This window comes from Saimiri boliviensis, chromosome 5, assembly GCF_048565385.1.
Source record: "Saimiri boliviensis isolate mSaiBol1 chromosome 5, mSaiBol1.pri, whole genome shotgun sequence".
Classification (NCBI taxonomy): domain Eukaryota; kingdom Metazoa; phylum Chordata; class Mammalia; order Primates; family Cebidae; genus Saimiri; species Saimiri boliviensis.
The window spans coordinates 3,394,761-3,418,582 of record NC_133453.1 but is presented as its reverse complement, the minus strand read 5'-3'; the positions used below and the strand labels follow the sequence as shown (position 1 = coordinate 3,418,582).

Genomic DNA, 23,822 nt, shown 5'->3' with positions numbered 1-23,822 from the left:
TGGCTTTTTAAGTTGAGAGAAATAGTTCCAAAGAAAATCTTAGTTGCTGATATTTGGGAACATATCAGAGCCAAGTAGAATGATGGTTTTGTTTAAAAGCATCTGAGACCATGGTGAGGTGATACTTTCCTACTTGAAGCTGGTGCTTTTTCAGCTGCTGTGAGATTTGCGTGGATCTTGCTTGGTGGTTTTGTCTGCCAGGCTCTTCTGTGGACAGTCTGGGGGCTTCTTCATTGAGCTGCATGGATCTGGGAGGCAGCTGCATCCTTTCTTCTGGTAAAAAGTACCAGGCAGGTGTGAGCTGCTGTGAGATGCCTCCCAAGGAATGCAGTTCCCAGGGACTTCAGTCACGTCTGGTCTGGGGAGTCAGGAGACTCATGCTCTAACCCTGGTTAGAACTCAGTCATTCTTGATTCTCTTCCCCATTTTATTTCTGTCTACTAGAAAGGGTGGTGAGACCGTAGTCTACCCCATGGGCTTTTGCGAAGAAGAGGTGAAACAGTAGATATGAAAACACTTGGAAAGTTAAGAGTGCAGTTGAGAGGCCAAGTGCTAGGTTAGACTGGCCCTGTGGGGGTCCCGGGCCCCTCTCTTAACTGCCTCTTTTATGGGTAACACGTGCGCAGTACCCAGCCTGCAGACGTGGGTAATTACTGCTGATACAATCTGATACCTTCATAATTAACTTATGAGGACATTGAATTGTTAAAATATTGAACAGGCATTCTTGGCTTTTCAGTCTTCCTGGAGGAAAATCTCAGTGAAGATAATCTGTTCTCCTTCTACTCTGAAATGTGTCTTCTAGAGAATTGATTTAAGGCATGAGATGAGATGGTGCTTACGGTTTGTTTGTTTGTTTGTTTGTTTTTTGAGACGGAGTTTTACTCTTGTTACCCAGGCTGGAGTGCAATGGCGCAATCTTGGCTCACCGCAACCTCCGCCTCCTGGGTTCAGGCAATTCTCCTTCCTCAGCCTCCTGAGTAGCTGGGATTACAGGCACGCGCCACCATGCCCAGCTGATTTTTTGTATTTTTAGTAGAGACAGAGTTTCACCATGTTGACCAGGATGGTCTTGATCTCTTGACCTCGTGATCCACCCGCCTCGGCCTCCCATAGTGCTGGGATTACAGGCGTGAGCCACAGCGCCCGGCCCGCTTATGGTTTTTATGTAGTTTATGTTATGAGAATGCTTTCCTCACTTAAAGTCTGAAGCCTTTGCTTAAGAATTGCCCCATTATATTGATAAAGTTACTTTATGATCAGCAGAGGCGACTAGGAGCAGTTTCTCTGTGGGTGTTCGTTCCTTCCCTCACTTCCGAGTTTCACTGGGCTGTTTCCAGGAAGTTTGGCATGGCATAGGGATTTGTGTTCCGTGTAGCTTCCTGAGAGGCAGGAGTGTCTGAAGTCCTTGCCCACCTACCCTGCCCTTACGGGAAGAGATTTCCCTGCCATTGGCTTGGAAGACTCTTGGGGAATCCAGGTAGCAGTAACAGTGGTGGCTAATTGGAGCGGTGATGAGATGTTCTCATGGGAAGAATGATTTCACTGTTGGTCAGTGTTATAGAAAGTATCTTGATGTATTTTTAGATATTATGGATTTGAATAATTCTAAAGTTTGAATTTTTTTTTTTTAATAGTCAGCAAGCTCAGGGGAGATGTCTAAAAAGTTGTCAGATGGAACTTTTAAAGACTCCAAGGCTGAAACAGAGGTAAACTTTAAGAAATAACCTTAAGAGATGTCAATTTGCAGTTGTGTGGGTATGGTGAATGCTGTGTCCTCCCCTGGTCCACTGAGGCATGGAAGGAGTGCATGATCTGGGCCTACCTGTAATAGGTCCATTTAATTTTGTTGTAAAAGTAATGTGTTACATGCTTTACCTCCTGGTAAAATAGATGGGTGTGTGTATTCTCTGATTTTCTGTGGGGCATTCCTGGGCTTACTTATGCTTTTATATGACAGGTGTGATGTGTGGTATGATAGGGTTGTCATTTTAGGGAGAAGGGGCAGGTGACATTCAGGATGAATCTGGAAGAGACATAAGTTACCAGGCAGACGGGTCCAGTGGGAGGGACCTCTCCAACCTCTGCTTGGCCTGTTCAGGACTCCACCATGCATTTCCTGGGATTGGGGCTGGGTACGGTAGAAGCTCATCATCTCCACATGGGCCATCTTGTGGAGGTTAGACTCATCCCCAGCAGTAGAGGCCACTGAGAGGTTTAAGCCAACTTTCTTAATCCAGTTTTGCATTTCAGGAAGTATTCAGTAGGCTGCAGGGGAGATGGGTTAGGCATGGAGCAGAGGTGGGAGGCCAGTTAGGAGAGAGAGCTGGTCAGACTGGAACTGTGTCAGTGGAGGGAGGACTAGGATATGCTGTTTTCTCTGATTTGGGTTCTGCTTAAAATACGTGTAAATTTTTACATTCAGAGTTGCTTCCAAGTGCATTTAAGTGATTAAGTATATAGCAACGGAAGTGGACTCCACATAAGCACATCTGATAAGACATTAGTGTTTCTCAAAGTCTGGTGAGTAGGTTGCTGACCTTTCTAGGGCTGTACAAAAAGATGGAATTCTCAATATAGTGCAAAAAAGGCTTTGGCTTCCTTGTAATTGATAATGTCAGGTCTTGAGTCCTTAATTGTATTGGGTTTTTAAAGCATATGGGCATTATTGCTGGATTTCCTACTTGTTCTTCCTCAAGCAGAGCTTGAAAAGTAAATCTGCTTGTGATATCGCTGTGTAATACATCAATTAATTTCTTTTCATTCTTTTTTCTTTAAGACTGAGATTTCCACTAGAACATTCAAGTCATTGACAACAAAAACATCAAAGCGGCGATCCAAAAATTCAGTGGAAGGTACTGCAAAACTTATATATGTAGCTGAAAATATGGATGTTAGTTTTATATTGCCTTAATCTCACCATCTAGTAGGAAAGAACTCCTGTGGCTGGAAAACAGACTTGCTGTGTCTGGGCATGAACGGCGTGTGGAAATAATGCAGATTTGTGGCCATTGCACATGCCTGCATGTGTGTTCAAGTGTGTGAGCTGATGGCATCAGGGCAGAGTAGCCCTCTTTGCTGGAGATCTGTGTTGAAATCTAAAAGTCATGATCAAATTTTCATTTTCTGGAAATACTTACCAGCCATCTTCATTTCAGTGGTTCTGTCCTTTGCATTGGCAGGCTACATTTAATCCTTACACAGGTTGTACATAGAGCACATAGGTGGATAATGTTTATGTATTCAAAAACCACAGAAATGATGATTGAAGTCATGCTACAAGCTGGGAGCCCACAGGCCTGGCCTGTGGTTCGCTCAAGGGTAGTACCTCATCATCCTGCCTAACACAAGAGTGCCAGGCACATGCAGGGAAGCCCTGTTGGAGGCCACGGTGTTGGAGACTTATTTTCTATTGAAGTATGATGTGATTTTGAATGAGCAGTACTAGTTTCCAGAAAGTCATCCTTTTCCTGAATTGTGTAGGTTAAAGAAGGATGGCAAGACGTAGCAGTGGGAATTTCTCGTATGGAAAGGAGGCTTTCTCAGCCTGCCTCTGTGGGGTAGCTTACGTGGCGGGTTCCACTCTTGCATAAGAATCAGTAGTGTGCTCATGACCAGCTTTGTGCCAGAAGGCTTTGCTCTCTTTTGGTTGACCACTCTGGGGTAGGTTTCCAGAAGCTCAGTGGTTGGCATAAAGGGCGTGGCATTGTGGCTTCTGCGCGCCTTTCACAGCCCTTCACCCCACACCTTCTCCAGTGTTTTAAAGGCATGCTGATTTTGGTGGATGAAAAACAAAAAGTTAATTGCTAGTGAAATAGTACTTTTCGTTGTATGTAGAGTATTCTGGGCTTGTCTGATCTGCTGTCCAAAATTTCGTTGGCCTGGGTTCTTGCTGCTGGAGTCTGTGTTCTTACTAATTTGCACACGTGCACTGCATGTTAAGGGCAGATGCTGATATTTGCATAACTGTTTCTTATTTTTTTTCCAGTTTGTTTCTGCTAATTATATTTGGTTTGGTTTCTGATTTGCCTGAGTGTTAAATTGTTAGGTACTTGAGGTCTCTAATCTTTCTTTTGGTAATCTGTCCAGAGATTTGAGAGATGAAGATTTGTGTTTTATCATTCATTTTTTCATTTAATATTTTATCTCTTTAATTCATGGTATAAGGTGAGGCTCTGAATCTGTTTTGTCAGAATAATTCATCAGGGGTTCCAGGATCAGTTACTAATTAATTGAACACTTCTTTCCTGCTCTGTGATGCCTTTTGTAGTCTGTGTTACAGGCTTTTTTGTGTGTGGTGGTTTTTACTTCCACTGTTTTATTTTTACTATCAGTTTCCTATCATTGTTCTTTTCAGGAAAGTTTTAAGCCATCTTATTTGCTTATTCTTCCAGATGAATTTTAAAAGCACTTCACAACTCAAAGAATTTCACTCCTGCAAAATAAACAAAGTAATGTCTTAGAATGTAATTGGACTTGTGTTAAAGATATGCTTTCATTAGGTTAGGAAGATTAGACACCTCGAACTTCAGTTTTGGGAAGGCGTCCCCCCTCTTTCGAGAACACGTGTGCATGTGCCTGGCTGTCTGTTAGTCACAGTGGTTGCTCGCTGGTTTGTTTTATTTTTAATTTTTTCTTGGAAATGGTATTTTCTCTCATTTTAAAAATGATTGTTGTTGGTATGTTGTGGCTTCATTTTTTTTTTTTTTTTGTGATGGAGTTTCGCTCTGTTGCCCAGGCTGGGGTGCAGTGGTGTGATCTCAGCTCACTGCAACTTCTGCCTCCCAGGTTCAAGCGATTTTCCTGCCTCAGCCTCCCAGGTAGCTGGGATTACAGGTGCATACCACCATGCCCAACTAATTTTTTGTATTTCTAGTAGAGGCGAAGTTTCACCATGTTGGCCAGGCTAGTTTCGAACTCCTTGCCTTAAGTGATCCACCTGCCTCAGCCTCCCAAAGTGCTGGGATTACAGATGTGAGCCACCGTGCCTGGCCTGTTGTTGCATCTTAATCCAGTAGGTCTTCTGTTGGTTCTTTCTGGTTTCCTAAGCAGACAGTTGTATCATCTGCCCTTTTCTAATCACTTGGGATATTTGCAGCTGTGTTTACTGGCAAGCTTGTGCTCTGGGTTCTTTGTATGATCTTAAGAGATTTTATTACCAGACATTTTTGGTTTTTTTGACACTGAGTTTTCCTGAGTTACCAACAGCCCAGTGAACTCTTGTCTTCCCCTCTTGCTAGCCAGGCGCTGACCTCACTGTAGGTCTCCCAGCACAGCTGGCACTCTTCCCGAACATTCTGCCTCACTTAAGTATAAGGTTTGCATTTGGGTAAATGCCCAGTTTCCAGAGGTGTGTGAGACACTGGACCTCTGTGTTCTGCTCGAGGGGATGAATGAGCCTTTACTATGGGATGTGAGGGGAGCACATTTGTTAAACACACTTAGACTCTTAAAGTCATTTTGGAATCCCGAAGAATCCAGAAGGCATTCTGCATAAGATTATGACAATTTTTGCTTATTCCTAAGTAGTGCATATAGAGCTGATCATTTTGAGTTAATGAGTATATTTTAATTTCATTTGTTTGTTAACTGCTTTACATTACAAATGAAGTTTAATATGTATTTTCATTGTGCAATTTTGTGTCAGGAAGAAGGGACCCTAAAGCCAGTGAAAATAGTCTTTCCCCTGAGAAAGAACGTAACTCTTCCCACTATAAAGCTAAGAAGGAGCATACCCTGAAACAGCTCGGTAAGCTGAGTGAGCCATAGTGGAGGCTGTGAGTGAGTGTTGAGAGTTGAAACCTTTGCCACGTGGTCCTTTGCTTCTGCTTGGTCATTGAACATGTGGAAGTCTACGGGGTGGTTGGATGGGTGTGGCCTTGCTTGCCCTGGGGCCTGAGCTCTAGAACACTGCCTTCAGGCCAGAATGGAGAGGGGCAGAGGGACCTGTTGGCCCCCTGCAGGGCTGCCCCTGACCATGTGAGAATTTCTTATTCTGAGTCAATCACAGGCTGAAATTGTCCATTTGAGCCTTCATTGATTCTGTAGACATTTATGACTCAGGATGCATATTTGCATATTAGTTTGTGATGAATCTTCAAGGAAAATGAAGCCAAGAGGAGCAGGGATGAGGGGCTGAGCAGGGAGGACGTCTCTGAGGGAGGACATCTCTGAGGGAGGACATCTAGACAGAGAGCTGACTTGGGCAAAGGAGGACACAGGTGTGCATAGCCTCTGAGCAGAGTCTCTGAGTTGGGGCAGGCTTTCCTGTGTGAATGGTGAGGCCAGGTGGAGAGGAACAGTGATAGGGGAGGGACTGGCAGGGCCCAGAGCTGCTGGTCCTGGTCCATAGCAGCTTTGTGGTTTACAGTGAGTGCATACAGAAGTCCTTGGAGGGTTTTAAGCAGGACAGAGGCAAGATTTGGCTTAGGTTTTAGAAGGCTTCCTTAAAACTGTGGAGTGGCAGGAATAAAGGCCACAGAGAAGTAAGGAAGGGGCTGTGGCATCCAGATGAGAGGAGGTGATAGTTCAGACCAGTGGTGTGAGAGCAGCTTGGGTTTACTGTGCTGATGGGTTGGATGCCACTTGTTCAGATGGAAGGAAATCAAAGATGCGATTCATTCTGGGAGGGGTCTAGGTTCCTGGGGGTGGCCTTTATTGATGTGGAAGGTTCTAGGAGATGCTGGTTGGTGGAATGGGTGACACTGTTAGGAATTCTGTGTTGACAACAAATTTGAGATGGCTATGGACCAACCAAGTAGAAGACAGCTGGGTGTATAGACTCGGAGATAGGAGAGAGCTGGAGAAACTGAAGGTAAAAACCAAAAATGGAGAGTTCTAGCATACGAGTGATGTTTACAGCCATGGGCCTTTGTGCAGGAAGTAGTCCAGGGGCATGTGTAGGTAGGAAAGGGGGTGGTGAGCTCTGGGGCCTGCTGTGGGCTCCCAGGTCAGAAGAGGAGGGGGAGGGGGAGAGAGGAGGAGGAAAAGGACGGGGAGAGAGGAGGAAGGGGAGGGAGAAAGAGGGAGAGGAGGGGGCGGGGAGGAGGGGGAGGGGAAGGGGGGATGGGGAAGGGGAGGGGGAGGAGGAGGAGGAGAAGGACGGGAGAGAGGAGGAAGGGAAGGGAGAGAGAGGGGGAGGAGGGGGAAGGGGAGGGGGAGGAGGAGGAGGAGAAAAAAGATGGAGGAGGAGGAGGAAAGATGGAGGATCGTCCTCACCTAAGTAAACAGAAGGCCAACAAGTTGGAGGAAAACTTGGAGAGGAAGAAAGTGTTAGGGAAGGAGAGAGGGGCTTTTTGTCAAGCTCTAATGTGAGGGAGTCATGTGGAGGCTCAGAATTGAGCATTTAGTTGACAAGACAGTTTGCTGGTGACCTTCGTATATCCCCTATAAATCCCAACTAAACCAAACACAAAATCTTTTACAGTATTTTAATCTGTTGTTAACTATTTTATGTCAGGAAGGAAGGAGGATAATATTTCAGCTAAAATTTTAGACTCCATAGTGTCTGGAATAAATAATGAGCCAAATCAGGAAACAACAACTTCAGAAATCGGTAAGAAAAATAGATTCTTTAGTTTCAGTTCCTTACCCCTTTAATGTGAATGGCTATATCTCAGTGTAGTTATACATTAAAAAAAAATTATTCTAAACACTTTTATGTTCATCAGACTTTTTCATGATGTACCGAAGATTGGAAATGACTTGAGGTTTTACTTGCTTTAATGTGCTGTTACATAACTTTATTAACTCAGCTTTAAGTTAATTATATGCCTTTTTGTACATAGCTTATGTTTACATTTCAGTCAAAATGGTTTCTTAATTTTGCTGCTGGGATTTCACAGTGGTATGGGTGATGACATAGAGAAACGATTTTCTGTCTTCATCCTGCCCTGTTGTATTCTACTCAGAAAATGCCAGAAGTAGAGATCTCGTTTAAGGTGCTTCTTAGGCACTGGGGAAGCTGGCCTGTCATAGCCAATCACATTTCAATCCTTATCCTGCTGGCTCAGAGGGGATGGGCCTTGGTTCAGTATCAGTAACTGCGGTCATCTGGGACTACGGATGGAATTCTTCAGAAATATTTGAATTCTTCAGTTGCATTTAAGGAAAAAATAGTGTAAAATTAGACTTTAGGGTAAGATAAGATTTTTGCTGGGCCCAACTTGCCTTGTATCTGTCTGGCTTTGACGAATTCTGAAGTGCAGCTGGAATGCTGACGGGTACACCTTTTTTTCTCTGCATGCGTCCCCCTCAGAGCTGGCACTTCCAGGATTGGGTGTGATTGGTACAGCAGCTGCAGTGTGAAAGGTGATCTGTGGTTATTTTATTCCAAGTAGCACGACTTTTTGGGAATTATCTGGGTCTTCGATAGCATGGGATGGTGCAGTAAAAGGTGACTGAGTTGGAGCAGGGTTTTCCACTGAAGAGAGCCCTTGCCACGTGGGAATGCATGTTACAGCTCAGCCGCATCTTGTGATGTATGTTTTCTTTTTGTGGGAGCTTTCCTCATCCCCAGGCGCCTGTGGGGAAACACCCAGGCGCTCTGCAGTCCTGTACGCAGGAGAGGGCAGCAGGCAGCGGCAAAAGCCTGAGGGGTAGCCTCCTGGTAGCCCCCATCTGGGTAGCTGGGACCCCATCTCTGAGACCGCTGGGACAACTCCCCACCCTCTGCTTACCTGTCTCATGACCTTAGTCAGCCATGTGAGTGGGTTCTCTGAGCCACAGTTTCCTCATCATGAATGGGTGTAAAGAGACCTGCCTGAGGGTGAAGGAGGTGATGTCCATAAGGTGGTGGCTCGTCCCAGGCACGCTGCGGTCTAACCCGCTTTATCACAGATCACCTCAGCTGAACTGCCAGCCCCGGATCAGGGTGAGACAGTGCTCATCCTGAGATGGGCAGTGGATTTAGAACAAATTGAAAGCATTCTCCAGACAGGTAGTGAGCACTGTATAGGTAATATCCACAAGTGTGAGATAGCACAAGCCCAGGTGGTGAGAAGCAGAGACTCTAACCCTGGGTTCTGGGTTCAGCTTTTTGCAGAGAGAGGGATGGAGCCTGATGCCACCTACTGGGGAGCAGAGTCTCTCCTTGGGTGGTGGTGTAGGAGTGGGTGACCAGGAGCAGAGCCTGGGCTCTGGAGAGACTCCTGGTCCCTCCTCTCTCTCCTCCCCTTACCCTGGCCCTGCTCCCCTGGGGCCCTGTCCTTGCAGTTGCAGGTGTTACCTTGCACTGGCCATGGTTAACATTTGGAATTCAGAGTTTGCCGGCAGTTGTTACAGTTCCTTGATTTCTTCACTGAGGGTGAACCCCAGGTGAACTGCCATTGGGTCTGGTTAGCAAGCCGGTCCTCACAGTACCTTTCCTTCTTCGTGCTTCAAAGAAAAGTCCACGTTGTCAAAGAAAGCTGGCCTGTGTTGCAATGACTGACCCAGCCCTAGCGAGCCCTGTGCCCATAGTCTGGGTCGTCATCAGAGAATTTGTGGGGTATCATTTTGGTTTTTTGGGTGGATTAAAGAGTTTGGCTGGGCGCTGGTGGCTCATGCCTGTAATACCAGCACTTTGGGAGGCCAAGGCGAGTGGATCATAAGGTCAGGAGTTCAAGACCAGCCTGGCCAACATGGTGAAACCCTGTCTCTACTAAAAATATAAAGAATTAGCCAGGCATGGTGGCAGGCGCCTGTGGTCCCAGCTATTTGGGAGGCTGAGGGAGAGAATTACTTGAACCTGGGAGGTGGAGGTTGTAGTGACCTGAGATCGTGCCGTTGCACTCCAGCCTGGGCGACAGAGCAAGACTCTGTCTCAAAGAGTTCAACGAGGAATTTTATGCATTTCTTTTTCAAAACATGAACAATTTCTTCCTGTACTTCAGTTGTTATGCAAGCTGTAAGCTGTGCTTTTTTCTCTTTACAATTGTGTGACACTTCCAAGTTTTTCTGGAGCATTAAGCCAGGTCTTTATTTTGCTTAGTCTTCCTCATTTCATGTTTGCTTAATTGTTTACATGTTTTTATTGTGAAAAATACAGAAAAGTAGAAAGAAGAGTACAACTAATGCCCATATACCTCTCACCTAGATTCACTAGTTCTAGCATTTTTGCCATTTTGCTAAATGTACAGTTAACGTGTGTGTGTGTATATATGTATTTCTTGAGATGAGGTCTCACTCTGTCACCCAGGCTGGGGTACAGTGGCACAATCTGAGCTCACTGCAACCTCCGCCTCCTGGGTTCAAGTGATTCTTTTGCCTTAGCCTCCTGAGTAGCTGGGACTACAGGCACTTGCCACCACGCCCAGCTACTTATGTTTATTTTTGAGACAGGACTTTGCTCTGTCACTCAGCCTGGAGTGCAGCAGTATGATCATAACTCATTGCAGTCTTGAACTCCTTGGCTCAAGTGATCCTCCTGCCTCAGCCTCTCGACTAGCTAGGACTACAGGCATGTGTCACCATGCCTAGCTAATTTTTTTTTTTTTTTTTTTTTTTTTTTGTAGAGAGGGCATCTCACTTTGTTGCCTGGGCTGGTCTTGAACTCCTGGGCTCAAGTGATCCTTTCACCTCAAACTCCCAAAGTGCTGGGATTACAGGAATGAGTCACCATACCCAGTATATAGTTACATATTTTAATGACCTGTTTCAAAATATGTTAAAAACATCTTGCTGGGCATGGTGGCTCATGCCTGTAATCCCAACACTTTGGGAGGCTGAAGTGGGTGGATCACCGGAGGTCAGGAGTTCGAGACCAGCCTGATCAATATGGTGAAACCCTATCTTTAAAAAAAAAAATCCTAACACTTTGTCTGTAAATACTTCAACATGCAGCTTAAAAAAAAAGTACATTCTCCTACATAGACACAAAAGTATTGCCTGACTCAACTCAGTTGTTACTTCCTGAGAGCATCTGAATCCCAAGCTATATTCTTTTTGTCCCAGAAATGTTTTTTTTTTTTTTTTAAACACTGGCTATTTGATCACATTTAACTCAGTATAGCTAAAATTTGCGGAGAACACTGGCAGAATGACGGGTCTCTTGCAGTTGTATTGTGGGCCTAAGTCTGATTAGTTTCAATAACAGTGACTGATAGGGACTGGCCCCTCCCAGCCGGCACACAGGGCTCCTTGCTTTATGCACAAGATCTCATTTGACTCAGGCTGGCTCCATGAGGTGGGCAGACCAGACTTTGGCTCAGGAAGGCTGAGGGGTCTGACCAAAGTGTAGCCCGTGGAGAGAGGGAGCACCAGTGTTCCACCCTAGGGAGTCTTAGGGCTCACATTCTTACCTGCAAGGTTCGTTGATTACCAGGTAGTTCCAGACAACAGATTGTGCTTATGCTGTGATTCTTTTTTTTTTTTCCTGTTTCTTTCTTTTCTTTTTTTTCAATTTATAGCCATTTTTATTTTATTTTATTTTATTTTTGAGATGGAGTCTCGCTTTCTTGCCAGGTTGGAGTGCAATGGCACAATCTTGGCTCACTGCAACCTCTGTCTTCCAGGTTCAAGTGATTTTCCTGCCTCAGCCTCCCGAGGAGCTGGGATTACAGGAGCCTGCCACCAGGCCCAGCTAATTTTTGTATTTTCAGAAGAGATGAGGTTTCGCCATGTGGGCCAGGCTGGTCTTGAATTCCTGACCTCAGGTAATCAGCCTGCCTTGGCCTCCCAAAGTGCTGGGATTACAGGCATGAGCCACCAAGCCTGGCCATCATTTTCACTTTATAAGTGCATTATTTATTTTTTTAAAGCTATTATTTGACAGATTGGTTAATCCCTTCTCTGTGATTAAAAGCTGATTCTACAGTGTGGTATCATTAGTGAGTGTATAGTCTGTTTTCATGTTCTTTCTCTTGGTATGAACCTGGGGTTTAGTAAAACTTACATAAGAATGCCACTGGAACTTTGGAAAGGTAAAATTGTGCAAAGTGTCATTGGTCTCTGAATTACAGAATGAAGATAATGCATTTATAATTTACTTATTGTGATGGCGGTGGGTATGGTAGAGTATGGAAAATATTTGACACTTAGAAATCAAGTATACAACTTAAAATGATTAGAGTGTTTTCTTGAACTAGAATTGCCAAGCTTATGTTGATTTTTATTTTTATGTTGGTAAGAACTTAATATTTCATGTTTATTCTCTGGTTGCTCTGTATTTGAATCAGACTATTTAAGTCAGCAACATTTTCATAGATTGATAAAAATATCTTTATAAAATTATATTTCATCTATTTTATGTAGTTCTATTACATTATAAATAAGACAGTTGGTAGTTAATGTCAGGTTGATTCTGATGTAAGCTGTTTTGAATAGTTTGAAGAAATTATAAGATTATGTTTCAGAAAAGGGAACATTTTTCCAGTTTTATTTTTGTCTCTTAGTTTCTTTTTAGAGTGGCAGGTCCTTGACTATGGGCTAGTTTTCTAGCTCTGGGTCCTGTCGTAATTCAGAACCTATTCCTCTAGCCCCTCCCCCGGCCCCTATGTCCCCTGTTTTTCCAGACAGGATCTCACTGTTACACCCAGGCTGGAGTGCGGTGGCACAATCATGGCTCACTGCAGCCTCAACCTCCTGGGATCACGTGATTCTCCTGCCTCAGCCTCCTGGGTAGCTGGGACTACAGGCACCTGCCACCACTCCTAGCTAATTTTTGTACATATGAGGTTTTGCCAGGCTGCCCAGGCTGGTGCCTTCCTTGGCCTCCCAAAGTGTTGGGACTACAGGGATGAGCCACTGCACTTGGCATTTTTTTTTTTTTTTTTTGTCTCCTAGGTAGGGTTTTACTTTGTTCCCTGGCCTGGAGGACAGTGGCGTGATCATAGCTCACTGCATCTCCCAACTCCTGGACTCAAGTGATCCCTCCCACCTTGGCCTCCTGAATAGCTGGGACTACAGGTGTGTGTACCCATGCCTGGCTAGTTTTTGAAGTTTTATATTTTGTGTGGAGACAAGGTCTCCCTATCCCTATGTTGCCTAGGTTGTCTTATACTCCTGGGCTCAAGTGATCCTCCCACCGAAGCCTCCCAAATTGCTGGGATTATAGGTGTGAGCCACTGCGCCCAGCCTGTGTTCGTTTTCATAGCAAAAATATTTTCTCAGGTATTTGGTGCTTTTTCTGTCTTCATAAACTTCGGAACATCAGTGAGTAATTAGTAGGCAGGTATGTGGAAGTTTTCAATATGGCCAGGACTGTGCACTGTGTCCAGAATATTTTTCTTTTCTTCCTGCGTTCCTGAAACAGCCACCTACTCGCAGCCTCTCAGCTGCTGGATCTGGCTCTAGTGGGGAGGCGAGCAGAGACTGGTGGTGTCAGGTAGCTCCAGAAATGGGGGCAGGGACGGCCTGCTCCTCCTGGCCCAAGTAGACCCAGGACACGCTCACAGTCTGGGGTTTTCTTTCCATTTCACCTAATTGCAGAGCCACCCATGGGGAAGGAACATTCTAGATGCATGTTTTCTAAAAACTGCCTTTGGTCTATCCTTTGTAAACTTGCGGTGTGGGAAGACGTAGATAAGTGAGCATGCTCTGTGTTAACGAAGCCGCTGATCCCCGGCCCTTTGGTGTACAGTCTTAGTGACTAATTTCAAACTGTTTTATGTCAGGAACAAAAGAAGCTAATATTAACTCAACTAGTATTTCAGATGATAACTCAGCTAGTCTGCGGCGTGAGAATATTGAGCCCGACCCTGCAGTGAAGCAGAAAGGTAAGAATGGTCCTGTTTTGCCCTTTTCTGGTGAAAGCAGTCAGTCTTTCAGGGCCTTCTTCCCAAAGGGCCACAGCCCAGAGCTCAAGGCTTTCCCTGGGGTCTGAACACGGCGAGTGATTCACTTCTGGCTTTTTGCATAAACTGGAATCTAACACAGTGGTTTCTTGATAACATGAGACCTACTCATGTGCTCCCCTGTGCTTTGTGAGTGAGAGGAGGTGGCATGGTTCGTCACTCAGGAGGTGTCATGAGTGATCCCTGAAGATTCAGGGTCACTGCTTGGAGAGCCCCATGGGCCCAGCAGTGTGCCACCCACACTTCATGGTCACGGTGCTGTGGCCACCATGATTTTTCTGTCATTTTTTTTGAATGTTGAATTATACCTCAGTGAGATTTTACTTTCATCATCAATTTTCTCAGCCCTAAAAAACACTTTGGTAAAACAGCCATTCGGTGTTTGTGTTTTAAGGCCTTGGAGCTCCTAACAGGCCTGCAGGGTGCCGGTGCCCAGGGAACCAAGGCTTGTGCAGGCAGCAGCGGCAGGCTGGGGTGTGGCTGACGTTTCTTGATTCCTTCAAACAGAAAATACCTGTCCAAGGCCTACGACATGTCAGTCCTGAGGCCGGGCGTCCATTAGCCAGTGAAGTCAGACTGGCCCTCTGCCTTCCTGGTGCAGATGAGGCTTGAAGATTCACCGAAACCATTTGATGAAGTGGCAGTCTGGGGCAGGAGGGGCCTTGGGTGGGAGGGTGGCCCAGGGTCCTAGCTGGGACGCAGCTGCAGCAGGGCTGGCTCAGCCCAGAGGAAGCGCAGAGCCAGGTCACTGTGCCACCTTATGGAGTTAAGCCATTATTGGAAGAGCAGCAGGAGGCTAATCATATCTTTAGGAGGAGCAGTATAATGATATTTAGATTTTAACTAGCGGCCATGTTAATTAGGGAGGATTAAAGAGTGTCCAGAGAAGAGAGAGAGAGAGAGAGAGGCCTGGACTATGGAGGAGCTCCAGGAAGGGAGAAGGGATTCCAGGGCTGCTGGCACGTGTTGGAGGACTGGCCTGGAACGTGGAGGGAGAGCACAGGCTAGAGAGGAGCTGTGAGAGTTGCTGGCGCCGGTGATGGCGGGAGCCTGGGTGGGGACGAGGTCACCTGGGGCAAGATCATGAGCGCAGGAGCTGGCAGAGAGCACTGGTGCCATGGAAGCACAGGCTTCAGGGAGGAAGGTGTGTGCTGTGTGGCAGGTGACTTGGGTTCTGGGTGACAGGGACTAGAAGTCTCCATGGAAATGTAGAGAGTTTACTGTGCTTGCTTTCCTTGTTGATATCGACCTCGTGGTTGAATAACTGCGCCTCTCAGGAACCTTTCTATGAGCTCTGTGACCCAGAGTCTGTCCCCAACACCCTGGTGTTTTAAAGAAAGAGCTGGGGGTTTGCAGCTGGGTCTGCTGCCCACCCCCAGGTCGCTGGTCTCTGCAAAGCACATGCTCCAGGCTGCACAGCCATGGGAAGATTTGCTCTTGTTCCCGAGCAGTCCCGTCCCAGGGTTGAGCTAAGTCCTCCAATCCCGTTGCCCCAGAGTGCTGGGGTCTCTGAAACTGCCCTTCTAGTGGCACTATCTGGGACCACATTCTCTAGGCCTCTCCTAACCACTGTGCCCTCCAGCCCCCTAGGCCCTGGCGGGTGCCAGGCTGCCCGCTGTGTTGTGGCACTTTGTGGGGCGTGACCTCTGGAGGCTCCTAGGCCCACACTGATAGGGTGCTCTAGAGCCTCCCGGTTCCCCTTGATCCACAAGCTTGGCTGCGCTCTCCCTGCCAGAGCCACCCTCTTTAGGGCAGCGTTAATGAGCTCGTGACTGTTATGTTCACGAAAAGGCCTCCTGTGAATAAACGAGCTAGAGGTGTCTGTGGAGTGCTCCTCACTCTCTTGGGTGTGGACCCTCAGAATAACCCAGGCTGCTTTCTCGAGGCTGCGTGAACTGTCCCTGTCTGGGGCGGAGCCGTGTTAAACGAGGGGTTGTGTCTGCCCACGTGGTGTTCTGGGCTGTCTTGGGAATCCATGTGCTTTCTGCTCTTCTGCAAGTGCATTCGTGCATCTTGAGAGTGTGAAACAGAGATTTTCCACCTATGGTTTGGAATCCACCCCATCCCTGTGGTGCCACTGCTGATTTACTTTGACCGTTTAGGTCACATTTGTCCCCAAGACACAGCACTTGAAGGAAAAGGATCATGGGTGAAGGTGCAGAGGTGGGCCTGTGTTAAGCTGGGAGATTTTCTTCTGCTTCAGGAGCTGATGGAAAAGTACCGATTATGTCTATAAGATGGGCCGTTGCTGCCTATCTCCCAGGCTTAGGAACGGCTGGGATTTAGCTGGCCGGGTTCAGACTGTCGCGTCATTGCCTCGCATTTAGATGCTTTTCTGTGGCTCTGGCTTTGTCAATTTTTGTCTCATGAGCTTGTTAACTTCCTCTCTCCGATGTGCTCTCTCCACACCCCTGTGTCCTGTTTTTGTGTAATACCATTTTATGATGCATGGTGTGCTTGTGCTTTGTTTTTCTATCTTTGAAAATAAAATAAAATGGCAATAGGGACATCAGAAAAGCGGCTATGAGGAAATGATCCTTTTTTCTAACAGACATCCACAATTGTGTGCAATGTGCTTGTTCTCTGCTCTCATCTTTTACTGTCTTGAGGTTTACTTAGACAAAAGTGAATTTTCTGCTGTGCTTTTTTTTCCCAGGCGACTCCGCCAGTGATGCAGGTGAGGAATGGCCGTAGGCACCTGTGCGTCACATCAGGATGCAAGTTGTGAATGTAAACATGGGCTCGAAGATCTGTGTTTTATAAAGTGCATTAGTGAAAGTAACTTAGTTTATGGAAACAGATGTTAACGACCCTAATTTAATTTGTATGTTTTAAGTTTGCAAAGAATACATTTCAGGATTTTTTCCAGAATATAAAGTATAGTTCTAATATTCAAATTCTGACTATTTTCTGAATTATTAATTTCTTTTACTTTAAGTAGTGGAGAAACTTAATTGTCTTAATAGTTTGGGCCTTATTATTTACTGCTTAATTCTTTTTATCGAAATGAAGAGAACTTTGTTCAGATTAGAAACATAATATGGTACATACCAATGTAGAAAAATTAAAAATGCAGAAGATCATAAAGAACAAAACTTAACAGCGCTGGTAATCCCACTGCTTATAACTTAAATGAATATTCTTCTAGAACCCGCTCTCTCTGCATATATATGCCTACATATATAATTGTTAGATATATTACTGTACTAGATTGTTTTACACAAAAGGGACTAGCATGTGACTGTACCTTAATTTACTTAGTCACCGGTTAATTGTCAATACTATCAATGATGATGGGTGAATATCTTGACATGTGTCCATTTCTCCTCTTGGGTTGTATTTCCTTTAAGTGCGGAGTTGATCAGCCTGCCTTTCGAATTTTAATTCTGAAGTAGTTGAACCCATTTGTATTTCCTGGGTTTGAGTGTGCCCATTTTCCCAAATCTTCACCAAGCTTAGATATCAGACATAGGTTTTATCTTCAACAACATGATTGATGGAAAAATTGCTCATTTGTATTTGCAATTACAAATATATTTGATTGCAAATAACTGCAAATACAAACACAAAAAGAATTTTCAAATAGTTGTCGGTGTGTTTTTTCCTTTGTGAATTGCTAATTGATTGTCATTTGTTTAGAAGGAGACGCTGGACCTGCTGGCCAAGATAAGACTGAGGTGTCAGAGATTCCAGAAATTCCTAATGAGCTTTCATCCAGCCTCAGGTCTGTGTGCTTTTAATCCTTTTCCCTCAGCAGCGACCATACCATACCTGGGACGCTGCCCTGCTTCTCTTCCTGCTTGTTGCTGTTTATTTAGCACTTGAGCTAACTTACGAGGAGTTACTTGTAGAGAATAGAAAAAGTAGATCATTCTTCTGTACCTCAGTGATATAAGCATATGCAGAATATTTTGGAGATTTAGGGGAATTCAAAATTATGTCTGAATTATGTCATGTTTTGATTAATGATAGTTGTGCAATTTCCTTGGTATTTTGAAATGACTGAAAATATAGTTTAAAAGATGGACACTTTCTGGTTGGTTGGGTTAACGGGACATTCTTCCTCTTCTGCAGAGTAGTGTGTCCTAACTAGCACTTGATTATGGCCTGGAGATGATTTTCCGCTTTGAAATGTATAAGCCTTTCATACTCCTTTTTTGGTTTTCTGATATTTGGGTTTAGAAAAATTCCTCGGCCTGGGAGTGCAAGACCAGCACCTCCTCGGGTCAAACGGCAAGACAGCGCGGAAGCGTTACCGCTGGAGAGGTAAGGCTGGCTCAGCAGGGCAGTTCCGGTCACATAGTGTGTTCTCCATGGGCACAGTGCCTCCACTGAGGGGTGGGAGAGGGAGGCCGCAGATGGTGCTGGAAACTTGGTGTCGAGGAATGAAAAATGAGGTAGGCCCTTGCCTCACACCATAGGCCAACAGACCTAGCAGATGGATGAAAGAGGAAAGCCCCGCATCCATGTAAAATTAAATCTTAACATCCATGGGAAAGTGTTGGACTGCATTTCTCTGATCTCTGGGTTGAAGACTTGCTTCTTTTCTTTTTTTTCCTGAGACGGAGTTTTACTCTGATGCCAAGCTGAAGTACAGTGGTGCAATTTTAGATCACTGCAGCCTCTGCCTCCTGGGTTCAGGCGATTCTCCTGTCTCAGCCTCCTGAGTAGCTGGGACTACAGGCATGCCCCACCATGCCCAGCTAATTTTTGTATTTTTATTAGAGACGAGGTTTCACGATGTTGGCCAGGATGGTCTCAATTTCTTAACCTCGTGATCCGCCTGCCTCAACCTCCCAAAGTGCTGGGATTACAGGCATGAGCCACCGTGCCTGGACTCTAGACTGAAGACTTTCTAAGCATGAAAACAATGCTGAGGAAAAAGTAGGGGAAAATTTAGGGGCTTAATTGCAAAAAATGAAAAATAGAAGATGGTCAAAATGTTATAGGCAGGCTGGGTGTGGTGGCTCACACCTGCAATTTCAGCATTTTGGGAGGCCGAGGCAGGCAGATCGCTTGAGGTCAGGGAGTTTGAGACCAGCCTGGTCAACGTGGTGAAACTCCCATCTCTAATAACAATACAAAAATTAGCTGGGCCTGGTGGCCTGTGCTTGTAGGCCCAGCTACTCAAGAGGCTGAGACAGGAGAATCACTTGAACCCAGGAGGTGGAGGATGTAATGAGCTGAGATTGCGTGGCTGTACTCCAGCCTGGGTGACAGAGTGAGACTGTCTCAAAAAAAAAAAAATGTCATAAGCAATATAAAGATAAACAAGACAGGATGGATCAGAGTGGGTTTCAGATAAAATAAGAGGCAGGAATTGGAGGCAGCAGGAGTAGATGTGGTTTTCCAGGAGTCTTTTGTTACAAAGAGAAGTGAAGGAATAAGACTAGAAAGAGGGAAAGGCAGTGTCAAGGGGAGTTATTATTTTTCTGATGATGGGAACGATCCAGTGGAGAGGGGACATTGATGATGTAGGGGACGTGGGGCAGGGCAGGGGTCTGGTGGAGCAGAGTCCCGGCATGGGTGTGGGAACGGGCGCAGAGGTGGAGCTGGCACATGGTGTGGTGCAGATTCTTAAGGTGACTCTCTGCCACGTATTTTTCTCATGAGCTGTAAGAGAGTCTGGGGGAAGAGGAGTGTCAGAGGAGAGAGGAGCTGGGTGAAGTACCTGGCACAAGAGTTGGCTAGTGAAGAGACTGGAGCAGAGGTTTTCCTCCACGGTGACCCCCCTCTGAGGACACTGGGCCTTGGTCTGGAGACATTTCTAGTGTTCTGATGAGGCAGGGAGTTAGGGCAGGGCTGTTGCTGAACCCCCTGCAGTGCACAGGATGGCCCCCACCACAAAGGAGGACGGGTCCTGGGTGGAGGCTGTGACTGAGAGCTGACTTCCGTGCATCTGCTGCACTTGGGTGTAAAGAGATGGGAGTTGGTGTGGCGGGGCCTGTTGTGCAGCTGAGGTCAGTTGCACGGTGCAGGCATGGGGCAAAGGCTAGATTAAACAGGCTGCCCCATTATCACAGTGCTCGGCTGTGCCAAGCAAGTGCACCAGAGAGAGGAGGGAAGGAGTCAGAGTATGTGGAAGTGCCACGGTCATGACTGATGTGGGATTTATGCCAGTGAGTGGGGGAGGAGCCCTCGTGGGGGAAGGTCAGGAGGAGGTGGTAGGATTGAGAGACTGAAGGTGCTGGATGGGTGGAAGGACTGTTGGAGTCGGGTCCTAGGGCCGTGAGCTGGAACGATGGGTGGTGGTGGTACAGGAGTGGGGTTCTTGGATTTGAGATTGGGGCTTTGAGATAGTGGTAGTGACAGGGGTCAGCCTGGGAATGGGTGTCGAGTGCGGGAAGTGGGATCATTCCAAGAGGGTTCAGGGACCCAAGGCCAGATTTGGGAAAGATCATTTCTCAATGCTTGAAATCACAAGTTAAGACAGGAGCAGTGTTGGTGAGAGTGGCGGGTCCAGGAGGACCGGGTGGGACCAGGGGTTGGCAGCTGATGGCAGCAACGATGGGGTCGACAGTGACAAGATTTAAAGTTGGCAGTTTTTAGTGAGAATGATCTGGAAGACACAGCAAGCATAAGGAAATTACTGACCTTGCCTCTGGGCCTGTGACAAAAGACTTGTGGGAGGAGTGGAGCTGCAGCTGAGGGGCCTTGGGGAAGCCACGTCCTGGAGCCAGTTGGGAAGGAGAAGAGCTGCCGATCAGGGCAGGCACGGGAGGTGCAGGTGTTGGAGGGGTGGGATGTGGGCCCTGTGTCCTGCCCAGCGCCACGGACACACTCCTCTCCACCCAGGTCCCATCTTCTGGGCAAGTCAGCGTCCAACAGCCCGACCCTCCAGACCCGGACCTTGTCCTCCCTGGTGGTGGCAGCCTTCACCCAAGGGCTCTCTCATGCTCTCCAGGGCCACCCACTAGAACTGCCCCACCTGCAGCTGCTCCACTCCTGCTCAGGCAGACCACTGTCAGCTCACTCTGCCCAATGTGAGCCCCAGACCCACTCACTCTACGGGCTTCCTGACGGCCCCTCCTGCCTTTGTTCCTTCCCTACGCACTCATGCTTGAACCAGTCCCCTAACTGCCCTGCCCGTTATCACGCTGCTGCCTTCACTCGAGTGCGAGAGATGAGGAGACGGGAGCTTGGGCTTCCTTTGGTACTGAAAGAGCAGCGAGGTACAAAGTGAGACTGGTCCTGGAGGAGCCACACAGATGGTTGTTGAATGGACCACAGTGGTGCTTATTGCCCTGGGTCACAAACCTCAGGGCAGGGGCCATGCTGGCGTCCCCACTGTGGCCCACATCCCACCCCCCAAACACCTGCGCCCTCGTGCCTGTCCCGATTGGCAGTCCCTCTCTGTCTCACCATGCTCTCCAGGACACGGCTTCCCCACAGCCCTCAGCTGCAGCTGCTGCTCCTCCCATGAGCCTCTTGTCTCAAGGACCCTGTTGAGGAAGTTGAGGATGTTTGCAGCAATGGGTTTTATTTTAAGAGCTCGTTCCCAAGTGTCTAGATTCCCTCTGGACCTTGTGCATGGCACTGAAGCAAGGAAGGGGTCTGGGGTGTGTGTCTATGTGTGCGCATATGTGTGCATGTGCGTGTGCATATGTGTGTGCATGCATGCAGCAGTGTGATAACGGGCAGGGCAGTTAGGGGACTGGTTCAAGCATGAGTGCGTAGGGAAGGAACAAAGGCAGGAGGGGCCGTCAGGAAGCCCGTAGAGTGAGTGGGTCTGGGGCTCACATTGGGCAGAGTGAGCTGACAGTGGTCTGCCTGAGCAGGGGTGGAGCAGCTGCAGGTGGGGCAGTTCTAGTGGGTGGCCCTGGAGAGCATGAGAGAGCCCTTGGGTGAAGGCTGTCACCACCAGGGAGGACAAGGTCCGGGTCTGGAGGGTCGGGCTGTTGGACGCTGACTTGCCCAGAAGATGGGACCTGGGTGGAGAGGCGCTGGCCAGGACACAGGGCAGCCATCCTGACTAGGAGTTGAACGAGGGGCCTCCAGCTGGCTGTGTGAAGAGAGGTGTCGGGGCAGCCCTGCCAATGGGGACCCCAGTGTGGCGCCTACCCTGAGGTTTGTGACCCAGGGCAATAAGCGAGCACGGTCAGGGGAGAGGTAGAGACCCTGAGGGCCTTCATCCAGTAGAGGGCATGATGAGGCTTTGGGGGCGGGAGGCCAGGTGTACCAGGGGGCACACACACACAGGGCAGCACAGGGACATAGGGGAGCTGGGTTGGGGTGGAGGGTGAGGCTCACAGGGACTCAGGCCTGGAGGCCTTAGAGAGGACACTGTTTGCAAACAGTCCATCTGAGCTTCAGCAGGTCGCTTGAGATGCTGTTCTTCAGATGGTTGGTGATTAGCTTCATCTCTGCTGACCTCTGACAGTTTCAAATGCCTGGGATTGATGAAAACGTGTGACTGGTAGAGCGTTTCTAATTTAATTTCTTTTTATTTAGGTCAGGGAGTGGTAAAACCGTCTCCAATGTGATTATAGAGTCACACAACTCGGACAATGAAGAGGATGATCAATTTGTGGTGGAAGCTGCCCCTCAGCTCTCTGAAATGTCAGAAATTGAAATGGTTAGTTAACCAAAATGTGGTAGTTTTTTAATAATCATCTTTTGCCCACATTGAGATTAATACTGTAGCTTTTAGATTTATGTAGACAAAAATTTCCTGTAATTGTTCAGTTAGTTTTCTACTTTCGTTAATTTTGTTGTTCCGTTTTTGAGATCCACAGCAGCGTGATTTGTAGAATTCAGCAAGCCTGAATCTTCTTTTTCCCCTTCCTTTTCTGCTCAGGTAGCAGCAGTGGAACTAGAAGAGGAGAAGCATGGTGAGTCCTGGCCCAACTGTGCACGCGTGTCCGCACCCACGCACCTTCTCCACGTGTGCTTGGAAAGGATCCAGTGCAAGGGACTGTTGTGTGCCATGTTCTGGTCTGGGTCACACCAGCGGGGTCACACCGGCAGTACATAGGACCCTGTGGGCATGGATTCTCTAGGGCGATGGCTGCTGCTCCCTATCCTTAGAGGAGCAGGAGGGCACTGCTGGACGCTGCAAACTCGCTGGGAAGTGTCCTGCAGATGACGACTTGTCTCATCTGTATGATTAGATTGTGGGAGTAGATGATCTCTGAGGCCCTTCCCAAGTCGAGTTCTGGATGTTATTGTTTTCTAGCTGCTCAACTAGCTGCTCAACTCAGTAGTGCAAGCCCTGCTCCCTGCACCAGGGTTTGAGTATCCAGGAGCACAGCTTCTGTGGAAGAGGCAGGCTGAATGCTTTCCCTTTATTTCCCACAATATGACTTTGTTTCCTGGCACCCATCACAGGTGACTAATGAGGGATTATTGGTTTGGGTTTTTTTTTGGTATCTCATATAATCTTTTTTTTTTTGAGGCGAAGTCTCACTCTTGCCTAGGCTGGAGTGCCATTATGTGATCTTGGCTCACTGCAATCTCTGCCTCCCAGGTTCAAGTGATTCTCGTGCCTCAGCCTCACAAGTAGCTGGGACTACAGGTGCCTGCCACCATGCCTGGGCAATTTTTGTATTTTTAGTAGAGACAGGGTTTCGCCACATTGGCCAGGGTGGTCTCAAACTCCTAACCTCAAGTGATCAACCTGCCTTGGCCTCCCAAATGCTGAGAATACAGGTGAGGGCCACTGTGCCTAGCCTAGTCACAGATTTTTAACATCAGGGACATGTTTCATTTCAGCCCCTCTCAGTGTTTCTTAGTAATGTTTAGATTGCTCAGTATTTGATTCGAGGAGCCTCTTGGAGCTATTTTCTGGGGACCTTTAGACACATTCCAGTACAGTTTGTAGCTTCCTTGTTTTCTCATACGACAAGGCGTTTCTGCCCCATAACTGCCTCATTTCTCCAAGGAACCTGGCCGTGTACTGCTCTGGGTTGGTTCTTGTTTCCAGGCATTTTCACTGCATAAAGCAGGAATATCGTTTTTTAAAATAAGAAAGTATATTCTGCCTTGGTGCTGATATTTCCAATTCAGATTTAAGAGTGCAGGGCTCTGTCTGCGTTCTTTGATTTTATATGT

At 47.0% G+C, this 23,822-nt stretch overlaps 1 protein-coding gene across 7 annotated transcripts in view; it reads left to right on the top strand.

Moving 5' to 3' along the window:
- Nucleotides 1-23,822, top strand: part of TRAF3IP1 (TRAF3 interacting protein 1) — an 80,441-nt gene that overhangs the window by 9,281 nt on the left and 47,338 nt on the right. The window contains exons 6-15 of one of the 7 annotated variants that reach the window (XM_074398767.1): nt 1,638-1,709; nt 2,780-2,855; nt 5,648-5,749; nt 7,460-7,555; nt 13,593-13,694; nt 16,429-16,449; nt 17,412-17,496; nt 17,955-18,038; nt 22,224-22,347; nt 22,570-22,603. In XM_074398767.1, the coding sequence (XP_074254868.1) occupies nt 1,638-1,709; nt 2,780-2,855; nt 5,648-5,749; nt 7,460-7,555; nt 13,593-13,694; nt 16,429-16,449; nt 17,412-17,496; nt 17,955-18,038; nt 22,224-22,347; nt 22,570-22,603 (796 nt within the window). Of the gene's footprint in view, nt 1-1,637; nt 1,710-2,779; nt 2,856-5,647; nt 5,750-7,459; nt 7,556-11,492; nt 11,634-13,592; nt 13,695-16,428; nt 16,450-17,411; nt 17,497-17,954; nt 18,039-22,223; nt 22,348-22,569; nt 22,604-23,822 lie in introns of all 7 variants that reach the window. The other 6 variants (XM_074398768.1, XM_074398769.1, XM_039470133.2 and 3 more) reach the window with 6 other exon arrangements.